The sequence below is a fragment of the Centroberyx affinis genome, unplaced genomic scaffold, assembly GCF_046629955.1.
Source record: "Centroberyx affinis isolate AG114_WGS23_722 - 3 ecotype Tasmania unplaced genomic scaffold, CSIRO-AGI_Caff_v1 ptg002692l_1, whole genome shotgun sequence".
NCBI classification, from domain to species: Eukaryota; Metazoa; Chordata; class Actinopteri; order Beryciformes; family Berycidae; genus Centroberyx; species Centroberyx affinis.
In genome coordinates this window covers 77,770-92,539 of record NW_027280871.1, presented here as the reverse complement: position 1 = coordinate 92,539, position 14,770 = coordinate 77,770, and the positions used below count along the sequence as shown (strand labels likewise).

General features: G+C 40.8%; 2 protein-coding genes across 2 annotated transcripts; both read left to right on the top strand.

The window, feature by feature from the left end:
• The first annotated feature begins 542 nt into the window (after positions 1–542).
• Positions 543–4,167, top strand: LOC139657481 (heterogeneous nuclear ribonucleoprotein K-like). Its single transcript, XM_071535343.1, has 5 exons — positions 543–591; positions 799–831; positions 977–1,044; positions 1,168–1,337; positions 3,086–4,167. The coding sequence occupies exons 1-5, from the start codon at positions 558–560 to the stop codon at positions 3,114–3,116; spliced, it is 336 nt and encodes a 111-aa protein (XP_071391444.1). The 5' UTR covers positions 543–557; the 3' UTR covers positions 3,117–4,167.
• A 431-nt stretch (positions 4,168–4,598) lies between these two features.
• LOC139657482 (guanine nucleotide-binding protein G(q) subunit alpha-like) lies at positions 4,599–14,526 on the top strand. Its single transcript, XM_071535344.1, has 8 exons — positions 4,599–4,826; positions 5,083–5,268; positions 6,314–6,498; positions 9,908–10,062; positions 10,398–10,526; positions 11,451–11,580; positions 12,187–12,340; positions 12,608–14,526. The coding sequence occupies exons 2-8, from the start codon at positions 5,133–5,135 to the stop codon at positions 12,796–12,798; spliced, it is 1,080 nt and encodes a 359-aa protein (XP_071391445.1). The 5' UTR covers positions 4,599–4,826; positions 5,083–5,132; the 3' UTR covers positions 12,799–14,526.
• Positions 14,527–14,770: the final 244 nt, after the last annotated feature.

Genomic DNA, 14,770 nt, shown 5'->3' with positions numbered 1-14,770 from the left:
CATTATCTTAAAGTCCAAAAAAGTAAATAATAATAAAATTAGGCTACATTAGGATGTAACGCAGTGAACAGCTAGCAGCCAAAGCAACGCATCATTGACTAGTAAAGGTGCCAAGCCTTAATCACTCTCATCTTCTATTTTGAGATCATTTTTAATCATAATATTAAATAGTAAATATTACAGACATCTAACCTGTCAGTTTACAATACTCTAAATCAGTTGTCATATTGTTTATTATACCCAAAGTCGCGGTTGTTAGTACTGTTCCCATAGAAAACAATGGATTCAAATGGACCGCTTGGAACTATCGGAGCTACCATGAACCACGTGACCGTCATGTGACCATGTAGCGTTTTTGACCCTCCGTTGATGCAACTCTTTCTCTCAATGGCTCTGGGTGTACCTAATGAAGTGGACACTGAGAATATGTTTCATCACTGTGCAAATAACAAAAAAAAAATTCTAATTGCATATTGTCAATATTGTGACATTACAAAAATGATTAGTTGTTGTGCACAATGCATATTTTTACATCTGATCTTTTGTTTTCTTTTGTCATGGGTCCTGAAATGCAGAGTGGAGGAGGATATGGTGAGTTTTAATATTTATCTAATTTCTGCATGGATCTACAGTAAATGTGTGTGTTTCCCACAGCATTTGGGGGCAGAGTAACTTCTATGTCCAGGTGACTCTGGCCGTATTCTTCTCACCTGAGCATTGTCACGCTATCTCTTGTCAATCTCACTGTGGTGTGTCTTTATTCTTCACTTTCTTGTTTCCTCTCCAATGTGTTCAAAGACAACAATTCCTCCTGGGACCACTTTCAGTCCGGTGAGTGTGGATGGGTCATTATTGTCCCAGTGTCTCTTTCTTTAACTCAGTGTTTGTTTCATGTTGTTTTGTGAATTACATTATTTTGTAAAAGGCAAATTCATGTTAAATGTGCCCCTTCTACCCCTCTCTCTCCTTCTCCTAGGTGGCAGAGGCTCTTACAGTGATATAGGAGGCCCGGTCATCACAACACAAGTCACCATCCCTAAAGATGTTAGTAAGACATCTATTTACACTCAAAATACATGACTTTAGCAGCAAAAGAGGGACAGAGAAAACAGATTTTTTTACTTACTTTACTGACTAAATCCATTTGCCCCTCTGGCTGTTTTGCAGCTGGCTGGCTCCATCATCGGTAAGGGCGGCCAAAGGATCAAGCAGATCCGCCATGAGTCCGGGGCATCCATCAAGATCGACGAGCCACTAGAGGGCTCTGAGGACCGCATCATCACCATCACAGGAACACAGGACCAGATCCAGAACGCCCAGTACCTGTTGCAGAACAGGCATGTGCTCCTGTGATTTTACAAAAGCTGCTAATATTCATATTGGCGTAGTTTTCTCTTCTCTGCTGGCCCATCCAACACTAAGTGAAGTGGACACACACACACACACACACACTCACACACACACACACACTTACATTTCCTAGTTGCTGAGTTGGAAAATGGTTCAGAGCTGCAGAGAGTAGAACTCACAGTGTCTGTTCTGGGGATTTTGTAACTTCGAAAGAATCATATGACACTGTTGGGAGTTCAAGGATCCTTTTTTCTGATCTACTTTATTAAACACAATGATCAGAACAAGAGATCAGAAATTGGAGATAAACTGAAGATATTGTTTTTACCCATATCTTGGTAACAGAAACCAGATGATTGCAGAATAATTTTCTGTGTAAGAAAACCTTGAAGCATTATTTCTGTTGGGTAACTTACATGGCCACACCTATGGGTGTAGCCAAGAAGCTAAACACAAGAGAACACCTGAACCCGAATGATATTTTCTTTTCTATTTTCTGAGTCGGCGACAGCTTGAAGCATCGCTGTGTCCTGATAGAAAATAAATAATATATTTGGGAGCAATAGACAGTGCGAGTTCTACTCTCTACATGAACTGTTGGCACATCCAGCCAAAGCCTCAGAATTAATTTTTTACTTGGTAGCACTGGTGCTCCCAACCACAGGAAAATAGGAACATCAGCAAAAATTTAGGAGCAGCCACTAAAATGTATTGGCAGGGAAGGAAGCAAACTTTTCTGCCAGTAAAAGTAGGCTGGTGCATTACCATCCAGGCACTTTAACTGTTTTACCAGCAAACTGGCTTTTTGAAATGGGACGTTCATATGAGGGTTTGGCCTAAGTCACTGATAGAGTAGACAAACCTACCAGCCACAGACAAACTTTAATTTTTTTTTTTATTTGTTTATTTGACAGGGACAATGCTCAATAAATATATTGTGCCAGATATAGCTGTAAGCTAATTTCCTTACTTTACCATTGTGTGGCTGGTGTTAATTTCCCATGCTGGCTGTAGGCCCATCTCTTACATGATTTCATGTTATGCTTCATTCATAGTGCTAAATTGTTTCATCTCTCATCCATTATAATGGTGTAAGTTACCTAGTCTATATGGACTAAACAATGTTAAACAATCTCCTTCCTATGTGAAATCTCTGCATGTGAAATCTCTACGGTTGTAAAGTAATCTAATAATTCATAAGTGCTGTTGTGGCTGCAAGATAAGCTATATGTAAACTACATAGCATAATGAAATGTGCATCAAAAATGTATAAAATCAACTTGACTTTTAGAAAACCTAGTAAAGCAATAGTTTCATTTTGTGATAAAATTTGCACTTATTCTTATACTTAAGAATTGGTTGTCTTGATTTTAGCAAATCTTCCAAAGCTGACCAATCAGACCAAAACACACTTTAATTTCTTTATTGTTTTTGTTTTGTTGTTGTATTTATTGTTGAATGCTACCTTGACAGCTGCTATCGGTTATAGGTAGTGAAAAGATGGCTTACAAAGGCAGTTTGATTTAAAATAAATAACAAAAAATAAATAAACATGGCCTTCCACGTTTCCTACCAGTCCCTTCATCTTGTTCAAGATCCAGTACTAATTCACAGCCCCAGACCAGATCATGGTCCATCGATATGTGAGAACAGTCCCAGCTTTGCCTCAGTAGATCCCCACCTTCATTCTAAACCCAAGTCTCCTAACGTTTTACTCTTTCTTGTGTTGTTTCAGTGTGAAGCAGTACTCCGGTCGGTTCTTCTAGAGAGGGAAGAAGAGTGAAGCCATGCTGCCATAACCGATTGCTCCTTCTATTCAGAGCCTACATTCCTCTGCTTTGAGTAGATGCCCGCCCCCTGCCCCCCGCCCCCCCAAACTACCACACAAACCATCATGATATATTACATATTTTATATAGAGGAGGTTAAAAAAAACGAATCTTAAGCTGTCAAACAAGGAGTCGATGACCTTTTTTTCTGTGCTGGTGTTCTTTTTTTTTTTTTTTCTTTTCTGATTCTTGTACTGTAATTGAAGTAAACTCATCTGTGTGATAACTTTCGGTCTTGTGAGCCGCCCCCGACCCCCATCTCCCCCCTTTCAGTACAGCATGCAGAATGTAATCTTGTTTTGTAAGGAACATTATATTGTTTTTAGTTTTTCTCAAAATGCTTTAGCACATTCTCCAAAACAAAGATGCATGGTCTCAAAACGGTAAAAATAAAAAGCCATTTAAATGAACTTTAATTTTGCATAACATCCCAGTTCCACTGTAACATGAACTGCTTTTTTGAAAGCATGGGCTTTAGTTTGGAGAAATGTGCCAGTGTGATGCAGGAAAAACTAAGAATTTTTTAAGAATTTTTGTTTTTCATTGAAAGACAAGGAGCTGTATAAAAACGTTTGTATGTGTGTGTGTATATATATACATATATATACAGTAATTTCAAGAGTGCTAAGATTGGCCCAGATTTATTCTAACTTGTTGGAAAGAGACGGGCCAAAAGAGAGGTTTGGTAATATTTCTTTTTTCTCTGTGTGTTTCTGATTTCCTTTCTGCCGCTCATTGGGACGGACTTGCTGTAATGCATCCTTAATAATTGATCTGTCGGATCCATTTATTCTTGCATAAGTGTTTTTAATTTTGTCAGTTTGTAAGCATTTTTAACATTTTCAGTGGGATCTCTTTAAGATGCTGTTTGATGTGAGGGGCGTACAGCTTTGTGAGTCCATGAGTGGTATGTCCTGTCTGGTCATATCTATATCTCTATCTCTGATGTCTGTAGTACCTGCTGCAAGTGTTGAGTAAATAAAGTCTGTGCCACATTTCACTCGGCGTGTGCTACGCTTTATTTGAGGAAAAATATAAGGAATATTTTCTCTATTATGCCCATAGGAATATATTATGTTTTCCTTGGACTTAAGCAAACACTTGGAAGACATCTTGCTGCACCAATGTGTTAAGTGTAATACATCTATATTATATTCTTCTTGTGTATTTATGTTGCACATACTCATTAATGTGTAAATTCAAATTACAGGCTAAAATCTCTCTTTTCCTGGTTTTCCTTTAACTATATTGCTATCCGGTGAGCTACAATGATCTCACACGTATCCGTCGTTTCTGTTTACCACCGGAAATTTGTTGCCATGTAATATAATACTGGACGGACAAGCCCACATGAGCCTTTCCCATCAGAGCACTGCCCTCCGTCACATGGTGTGTTTTCACCCCGGACAGACAGGCAGGCAGGGAGCGGGACAGGGTGTTGTTCACAGACGGGACAACGCAAACTGGACGCCGTGAGGGCGAGCATTGAGCCGGGAAACACGTACAGCAGAAAGACGAAATAAGTGTCATGTGAAGCTTTTCATTCCCTCGGAGTATGACTTTTGCTTTTTTTTTTAGTGTTTTGTAGCGCTATGAAGTAAAACTCCGCCATATTCAGCCCACCACGCCCGGAACTCAGCCACCAGGGTAAAGACTCGCTGCTTATAGTCTTACTTGTTGCACAAAGTTTATTTCAGGAAAGAACAAGGTAATACCTGTTGAGGATATAGACTTTAGCTCCTTCATTTGCGTTTGCCAAACCTGATTCCCAACAAAATTATTGCTTGGCGTTACGTGCACATGTAGAAATGCGATTCAGGGGATAAATCAAAACCGGCCGATAGACAGGCCTATTTGTTTCTGATATTTCCAACAGCATGTATGTCTCTGCTCGGTAACACAGGCCCACCACCTCGCCCCCAAAAGGTGAAGTGTTCTCCAGGACCAGGAGCAATGACTCTGGGCTCCGTGGGGGCCTGCTGCCTCAGCGAGGAGGCCAAGGAGGCTCGCAGGATCAACGATGAGATTGAGAGGCAGCTGCGCCGGGACAAGAAGGACTCCCGACGAGAATTCAAGCTCCTCTTGCTTGGTAAAAGGGAGAAAAACACTCTTGTATAAACTTTTTAATGGAAAAAAAACAAAAAAACATATTCAGCCACAATAATGTATTGTCACGCACTTGATTTAAGTTCATTCAAGGCTCATTCATTTATAATTTGGGAAAGTGAATAATTCATTTTCAGTTCAGTTGGATGTGAAGGCAATGGACATATAACTAAACCAATTGGACTGTATTGTTTCTCAACCAAAAGAACTATTGTACTCCTATAATACATTTCATAAGGATACTAATATTAAGCTACAGGAAAAAATACATACTACTATACTTGGTCAAACTATATCACAGAAAATCCTATAGTAATATCTAGGGGATAAAAAAAAGTACCATAAACCATGATATGGTCACTATTGAGTTCCACTGACACACTCTAGTCCCTATAGGCTAAATTATTGAAATGTCAGGGAAAATGGGCCCGTATGGAGTTTCTGGGAAGCATCAACAATGCTACGACCAAAACAGCTTGAGTTCTTGCCTTGGGACACGGCTACTTTTCAGAAATGATTGACTCATGCTAAATGGATCACCACCCTGTTAGGTTCAAAAGTCAGATATCTAGTTTCGGTGACCACCAAACAACCTAGACACACTTTGAACAAAAAACTAAAATGGATAGTGCACAAATCCTTTAAAACTGCTTTAGGACATACTCAAATGGCATACTTTTATTTTCACTTTTATTTTCACTTATCACACTTTCACTCTGTATACACAGGTAGCTTACTGTCGCCAATGAATGTTGTAATGTCATCAGTCCAGGTTTTGCAGGAAAGATGCAGGCAGCCGCTGGTGAGAGACAGATGATGACAAAAATATGTAAAAACAAAACCTGAACGAAAGAAAAGCAGTCTGAGAAATTTGAGACCCGAAACCAAGACCAAGAAAAAAACCTTGACAAATTAAGTCCAAAATTGGACAAGACTGAGACTACATGTTTTTGGTTTTGACACCAAAGTACTACACACACACACACAGGTACAGTATACATTAAACGTGTGTGTCTGTCACACGGCAGGGACTGGTGAGAGTGGGAAGAGCACTTTCATCAAGCAGATGAGGATCATCCACGGCTCCGGCTACACCGAGGAGGACAAGCGAGGCTTCACCAGGCTCGTCTACCAGAACATCTTCACAGCCATGCAGGCCATGATCCGCGCCATGAACACGCTGCAGATCCCCTACAAGTATGAACACAACAAGGTAACAGATTACCACTCACTGTCACACACGTGCACAAGCTTTACTGTCTCTGACGCTAAACGAAGCCTGTGCTGTGCATTTAGGGTGAAGTCCTTGTGTTAATTTGCACCAGTGTTTAATTTTGCGTTGCCGCTGCCAAAGAGTTATGTCATGTCTTCTTACTGAGCGGTGTGTGCAGGCAGCCTTGTGAAAAGTATACATGATGTTACACTGTTGGCACGTAAAGAAGGGAACTCCTGAGCCAAACACAAGTAAGAGAAAGAAAGAGGAATAGAGAGGGGGGGGGGAGAATAACTTATTAATCATCCAGAAATCTATCCCCTTCATACCAACAGCAGGAGCATATTAATCAGACAAATGCACTGGCTCGCACAAATGTGCTGACGGCGATTGAAATTCCAGGTAGGGCCGAGACCGAGGCGAACACAGTGGTTTTTCCCGCGGTCTGTGACAACGGGGAGACGCAGCTGATGGGAGGGGGTACGTCCCACTGGGGCCGTCATGGGCTCGGACCCAGTGGACAAGGCTGACTCAGCATGCTGGTTACACCACCGAAAGCTGTGATTAGGCGTAGATGAAGAAAAGCTCGAGTCAGAAGTGAAGGTGCAGTCCAGTGACAGCTCACAGGATATCAGCAGAATGGTCACCGAGGGGAAATTAGCAGTGAAACACAGGGTCTGGAGGGCAGAGAGGTCAGGCAGCGAAAAAAAAAAAAAAGAAAAGATTAGTGAGTAGAAAGCTAGAAGTGAATTGGCCAAGGGCTACTGAAAAGAGGGAATTGAAATCTTTTGACTCTAATTTTAAAATAGGCCTAAAGTAACATGTGACAATAAATAACACAAAATGGGGGATCTTATATTTGTGACAACAGAGCAGAGAGGTTTGGAGAAAAATGAGAGAAGGCAGCCTCAGAACCAAAGAAGTCCAGGTAACAGCAAGAAATTGGATGAATTTGTGCAGAAAGGGAAGGCAGCTCAAAAAGATGAGGAGGAAGGTATCAGCATACTACAAGTAAACCTGAAGAGTTGTTCGCGCTGAGGAGGGCAGAGAATCTTAGGCAGAAAAGAAAAAAGGAAGAAGTGAGCTGGCACAGCATTTTACAGGGACCCCCTTTAAATTTGTCCCGTCATTTCACCAAAGAGAAGAGCAGGAGTGCGAAAGCAGCAAAGCGGGTAGGGAAAGGCATCAGCAGGAATACTGAGCTTCCCGCGGTGTTTAGAGCACACAAACATGATGTGGCACCAAATTCAGTCAGCCAAACAACAGAAGACAGATCTCCATTTTATGTTTTTAGACTTGGATCTGGCTCAGTACCATGCAACTGTCTGTGGGTAGCTCAGTTTATTAAGAGTACCAAATCTCATAATAAACTGGTTAAAGCCCATTTCCAAGATATGCAAATTAGCTCCACAACTTAGGAATTTACCACTGAATGGCAGCGCCTGGGAATCGGTATCATGGCGAGGTGACAGTCTCCCCTCTAGCATTGATTATGGTGATGGAGGTAATCATTAGGACATCACAGAGGGCTGCAGAAGGGAAAAAATGGCAGTGCCAGGTTCATCCTGTGCCCATTAGGGCATGTATGAACTAAACGACAACTATGTCTACAACAGGACCTTGTACCAAAAGGCTGCAGGCTAAGTTCATTGATGCAAAATTAGTCTTTCCAAAGGACGATACAAAGTGGCAGTATAAACAAGTCTTGAAGTCCCAGGCAGCAGCAATTGAGTAAACAGACTTACTCAGCGTAATTACTCTCAAATTATTTCTTTACCTGTTAAGAGAGAGAAATAGAATACATTTATTTGGCCAAGTATTATAAATGTTGAGGAATTTGTCTTGGTGACATTTGTATAGGTGGTGGACATATGGTGACATAAATATGTACTGGCACACATAGTACAATGACAACAGGAGCTAACATGTAGTGCTGCAGGACATACAAGAGACAAAGTGGACTAAATATCAATCTGCATGTAGACAAAAAAGTGTTGTGTCACTAATGAACATTTGTGTTGCATGTTGTGCAGTAGGAGAACAACCTGTACATCAAACTGGCTTTGTACAATATGAAGCTGAACTAGTCAGGAAATATTTATTATTGAGCAGGCACAATTTAGGGCAGTTAGGGATTGGGAATTCCAAGCAAACATAGTCCAGCAATTTATAGTCCCACCAGTGATCATCAGAACCAGACTTTACGACTTTACCTGGTATTGTGTTTGAAGACTCAAAGGTCTGTTTACTTTGTAGAGCTCGCTGTGTCATGGGAAGGCATATGAAAGGAAAACGCCTAGATACATTTAATTAACAGCTGAGGCTGAACAGCACGGCTGGAAAGCAGCGGTACTCTCTGTGGAAGTTGATTGCTGCTGATTGTAGCTACATCCACCACCAGTTTACAGAGGGAGTTTGAGAGTTGTGCTCTGAGATTACGGCGGGCCAGCTCTTTTCCCGAAGCAGCTGAGATGAGCAGCCGATGGCTCTGGCTGAGGAGAAGAGACACCAGTTGGGGTCTTAATGATGAAATCTGTGTGATGACTAAGTCAGCAGTTATACATCATATGACAGCAGAGTTATTGTAGCAGAAGTGGGTTGTCATATACCATCCTCAGCTCCTAGTGTACTTGTTTTACATTGTTAAGCGTACTTATTAGCTGCGACCAGCAGCTAGTATAAGTCACTCTGTCAGTCGTTCTGTCGGTCCCAAAACTTCAGCAAACCCCACTGTGCGTTTGTATTTGTATTTTGTATTTGGTTTCACAGAGCCAAATAGGTTGCAGTTTATCATGAAGTGCGTGCTTGTTGCTGATACAGTTTGTTTTCTGAACAGTCCTTGAGCTGGCCCTTTCAAGCCAGTGTGTCAGCTGTCCTTTTAGCCTACGATTGTCGGTACAAATCGGTTTCTGAATTGCTGAGCAGGCTGTTTCAAGCCAGAGAGTAAGCCATTGTTGTTGAGATTGATGCTGAGGTCAGAAATTTTTGGATGTGATGTTGTGCATTAGGTGTAAGCCTAAGTGTTGGTGCAGTGCAAGGGTAGTATAGGTGTAGTGTAGATGAGTGTGGGTGTTATCAGTGTTGAAAGCAGGTGTGGAGGGAGGTGGTGCTGTGGCGGTTCTGGCCCGAACCAGCTGTAATCCAGCTAAACACATGTGAAGGGAGGTGCCCACATGGGACGGCCAATAACATCCCCCTGTCCCTTTCCTCTAACGTCCAAGCTGGGTTTCAACTATTGGTGCTCACCCTAGATAACACAGGGAATATTAACACCAGATCCCATGAATGTCATTCATAGTCTGAGACAGTGCTGCATAGATTTTTACATGAATTAAGAAGAAAAAGTAAGAATACATGTGAATCATAGGGCATGTCTCTGATCTCTGTGCATCTTCCTCTTATTGCTCAGGCCCGTGCCAGTACTGTCAGTGAGGTCGATGTGGAGAAAGTCACAACATTAACCAACCCATATGTGGATGCCATCAAGAGTCTGTGGAACGACCTGGGGATTCAGGAATGTTACAATCGGAAGAGGGAATACGAGCTGTCAGACTCGGCCAAATAGTGAGTGTAAACAGAGACTAATAACTCATCAGACTTTGCCAAATAGTTTCCACTGTATCGAATGCCAGTTGCCTGTTTCATCCAAACATGAGGATCAGGTGAGGATACAGCGTTTATTCCATTTGAGATTGTTGACACTGGAGTATAATAACACTAGCAAAGAAACATTATTTAAATTCTGTCCATGGCATTAATTATAATGAAGTGGCGAAAATGGAAATATCTGTGACTTTGATATTTCACAATAAAGGTCTCTCTGTCCCTCCCCAGGTTCTACATTCATCCTTAATCTTGCTAGTGTTGTTCTTCATCTTGTTTCCTCTTCCTGTTTATAGCTATCTGAATGCCTTGGACCGCATTGCCGATGCTTCTTATGTGCCAACCCAGCAGGATGTCCTGAGGGTCAGGGTTCCCACAACAGGTATTATAGAGTACCCCTTTGACCTCCAGAATGTGGTCTTCAGGTGAGCTCATTCAGACACCTGTACTGTCCCATCTTAAACACTGATCACAATACGTGTGTAACAGGCTAGGGGTTTGATTGAAGCTGAGGCCTTATATAGTGAAAAAGCACTTAAGAGTAGCTGAGCAGACTATAACGCCTGCAAGAAGCCAAACCACTCGTCACAACTGCATTGTTTTAAACTGTATAGCACTCGTCTGTCTTATGTCTTCGTTATCCTCTTGACTGCCTTCTTACTGAGATAAATGTTTTTTGTAAATGTGTATGGCAGATTTTTTCTCTCTCTCTCTTCATAGATCTCAGTCTATGTGTCTAGGAATAGGGTGTCCATGGGTCTGAAAACATCTTAAAAGAAATGATTGAAATTGAGGTCTTAAAAACTATTCAAATGTTTTAAATCCAGTTATTGGAGGTTTTATTTTCTTGACCATGTAATAACAGTCCGCTCTTAGATTAATCCAGAACAGGGTTAGTAGTACAATGTGCATCATATCTGCTTTACTTAACACAATTGAACTTCATGTCCCTTAACGATTAATTTCCTGGTGTCCTTCTTCTTATTCTGGCCATTTATAGTTTCATTAGCTACGTGCAACCAGAAATAGGCCGGTTTTGCCAGCTTTGTTTCTTTGAGGTTTTTAAATTGGTCGTAAATTCAACTTCAGGTAGCAATAAAAACACTGCCTGGCAAGCATAAGAGATTTAAAATCGTAAAGCTCCAAAAACAAACTTGCTTGATGGCAAATATTGACAAGTGTTCATTGCATTTTAGTTGTCATAACAGTGTAATAAAAGTGTTAAATGTTTTCAACACTTACCACACATATGCAATGTAAGATAGTAATAATACAGACAATACAACTCTCTGTGGATGAGTAACATAATGATTTTCCTAACTAAAACGGTCCTGAATCTCTGGTTCCAGGATGGTGGATGTGGGCGGTCAGCGCTCAGAGCGGAGGAAGTGGATCCACTGCTTTGAGAAGGTCACCTCCATCATGTTCCTGGTGGCCCTCAGCGAGTACGATCAGGTCCTTGTGGAGTCTGTCAACGAGGTGAGATCGGGGCTGCTGTCCACAAAATATTTAATTTACAACTGTTGCCACCCTTTCAACGTAATCAGTCCAGAATCATCTGTTTTTCCCAGTGAATCGCCGCAGTTCCTCTATGCACAGCAGACTGTGGATGGGGAAGATGGGGGTTCAGTGAGGGATAATCAAATAGTCATTTGGAGGGACACAATGGGACATTGTTCCAGCGCTTCTCCTGTTGAATAAGTCCAAACCTGTTATGTGGAGATGATGACCTAGATTTCTATAGAGCCCAGCACTAAGCCTGGATTCTCTCTCTCTCTGTCTGCCTCTTTTCATGCTCCGTATGCCTCTCTCTACCCCTCTCTCTATCTATCTATGAGCTGATCTCTACTCAAATTGATAGGCTTGAACTTGACCCCATTTTGTGGCAGTGTGTGTTGCTCATCTGCAGGGGGAGCTCTTTAGTCACTGTATTCAGCAGTGTACACCTCTCTGTGAAGGTTGTTCACTTGATGAGATTGCAGCCCACTGGATTTGCATATACACACAATCACTGCTGAACTGCTGCTGTGTGTGATTTCATATTCCTACTCACACTGAGACTTTTGTGGTATGTGTTTTTCCAAGAATCGAATGGAGGAAAGCAAAGCCTTGTTCCGGACAATAATAACCTACAAGTGGTTCAAAGACTCCTCAGTCATCTTGTTCCTGAACAAGATCGATTTACTGGAGGAGAAAATCATGTTTTCACATTTGGTTGACTACTTCCCTGAATATGATGGTGAGAGAACTTTTCTACTTGGACTACACAATCTTAGCAAAATAAACGCTTTGCAAATGATCAAAATGCAACTATGTGCACGGTTATTTACATATATATTTGTATTACAATTTGATAAGACTGTTCAAATTGATTAGATTTGTTCTGTGTCCCTGATGTTCTTGTTTCATAACACAACACTAGACACAACACACATGAAGCTTTATACAGCTAGGGAACATACAGCGACTTTAATTTGCTCCTCTGCCCTCTGTCTTCTTCCTCCAGGTCCCCAGCGGGATGTCAAGGCAGGAAGAGAATTCATCCTGAAGATGTTCGTGGATCTGAATCCAGACACGGAAAAAATCATCTACTCCCACTTCACCTGTGCCACAGACACGGAGAACATTCGATTTGTCTTCCACGTTGTCAAAGACTACATCTTGCAGCTCAACCTGCAGGAGTACAATCTGGTGTAAAACTGTGGAGGAGCCACCATAATGCATTCTACTTTATCCAGCTGGCTGTCAGGAGAGCCAGGGGGTAATCCTGCAGTACTCCAGCGTGCCTCACACTGCTGTAGAACACTATAATCCACAACGGGAAATTGAGAAACGGCAGAGTCTGTCGCCAAACGACTGCACTTCCTATGTATTTCAAATTTTCTTTTTCGGCTGTTTGAAAATGGATGTCTTCGGCTATAATGAAGAAGTATATCGTAATAACTAAAATTGTGCCTTGTCGAGGAGAGTCAATTATAGTATGCACTGTGACTTTTATGGAGCTCTTTGTGAACAATTTAGAGCAGTAACACAGTGTAAACGAACACCAGAGGGAAAAAGTATTTTAATGGCATCACACGTCTCTGAGGACTATCAATACACTAGGCCTCTCCTAAAGGGAACCTGTGGAAGTTAATGTAGATAACTGCTATGCAGCACCTCACATCACTAACCTAAGTTGGTCATAGTTTATTTTTTTATGTTTAAAACAAGGGTTTAAAATACGTATTTAAATGATTAGTTTGTATTTTGAGTTGAAGGGGAAAGAGTCATAATTATCACTTAGGACACGTTCACTCGCATACAGATATTGATTTGCACATTGTACACTTTCGTTGTTTTTTTTACCATTGGTATTCATGTTGCTATGTAAGTGTGTATCTCCCTCAGTCTGATACTGATCAGTTACACAACCACATTCCAAATTTTACTTGACTTTGTACACTTCGCATTTGTCTGAGATGGCATTGTCCAGTGTTAAACCATTGTTTGTGAGCACAGCATAAATTATATAATTTTATGTAATTTAACATACAGTTCAATCTAAGGGAATGTTAATGTCACTTTCCTAGATTTTGCTTTTTTCTGAAGTCTTTATCTTCTTGGCTGTAAAAATATTGCATATATTCAATTCAGGGACAATTTTTTGATTGGATTATTAAGTCATTTTCTCGTCTAAAAATCATGTGTGAAAATGGCTGTAAATGTTGCCCCATTATATACCTCCTTGCACTTTTTAAATGTCAAATGGTACAGTAATTTCCTATGCTTTTTTTCTTCCTATGCATCAAGGTCCTGTAAAATGAGTGTTGAAAGGCTAACTGTTGTGTCTAATGACCTCTGAGGCATTAAATTCTCGTACTCTTGATCCAGACTCATGTTAAATATCTGTTCAAGAGTAAAATGAATGAATAGAGGCTAATCAGGATGTTCTCAGCACTAATAGTTACATGACCTTTGTCTTGTTTGTAAAAGTAATTACAGTCTAATTTTTATGTTTGAGTTATATTTCACATTTGTCATTGTAATATGTTCATACAATCATCTAATGTTTTTTTAGCATGATTGAATGAATAAATCGTCGTTTATTCATTGGTTGCTCAGGTATTCATTCTTTGTGTATCTGTACAAATCAGCTCCTCTCTGACATACTGGGACCTTTTTTTTTTTTTTTTTTTTGCCAATCAAGTGTTTGTGTTGAGTGTTTTCTTGGCTGTTCCACCAGCTCATCTGGAATGGTTTGTACTGAAACCCTGTGATATATCCATCTGGTTGCAGCCAGCATGACTACAGGCGGCACTTGTCAATGTTGCACACAGGGATACATAGTGGAAAGTGACCTATATTACAGAGAAAGAGATAGAGAATGTAATGTGGCACTATATAGTGATCTGTGTACAATAAAGGAATGGCATTTATTTCATATAGGCCTGCCTCTTGATCCTTAATCCTCTGCTTTGTGACTGACAAACAATTTACATATTAGTAGGTCATTTAACATTCATACCCATTAAGACAGATGGTGTTGATTTGTCTATTGAAGCTGGCTATATTTTTTTTATATCTCCCTGCATGCTCTCTACCTCACGCTAGGAAAAGAGTTTCAAATTCAGTAGCCCATGGGAGTATGGACCTGTAAGCAGATACACAGGCCTGTGATTCAGATCCC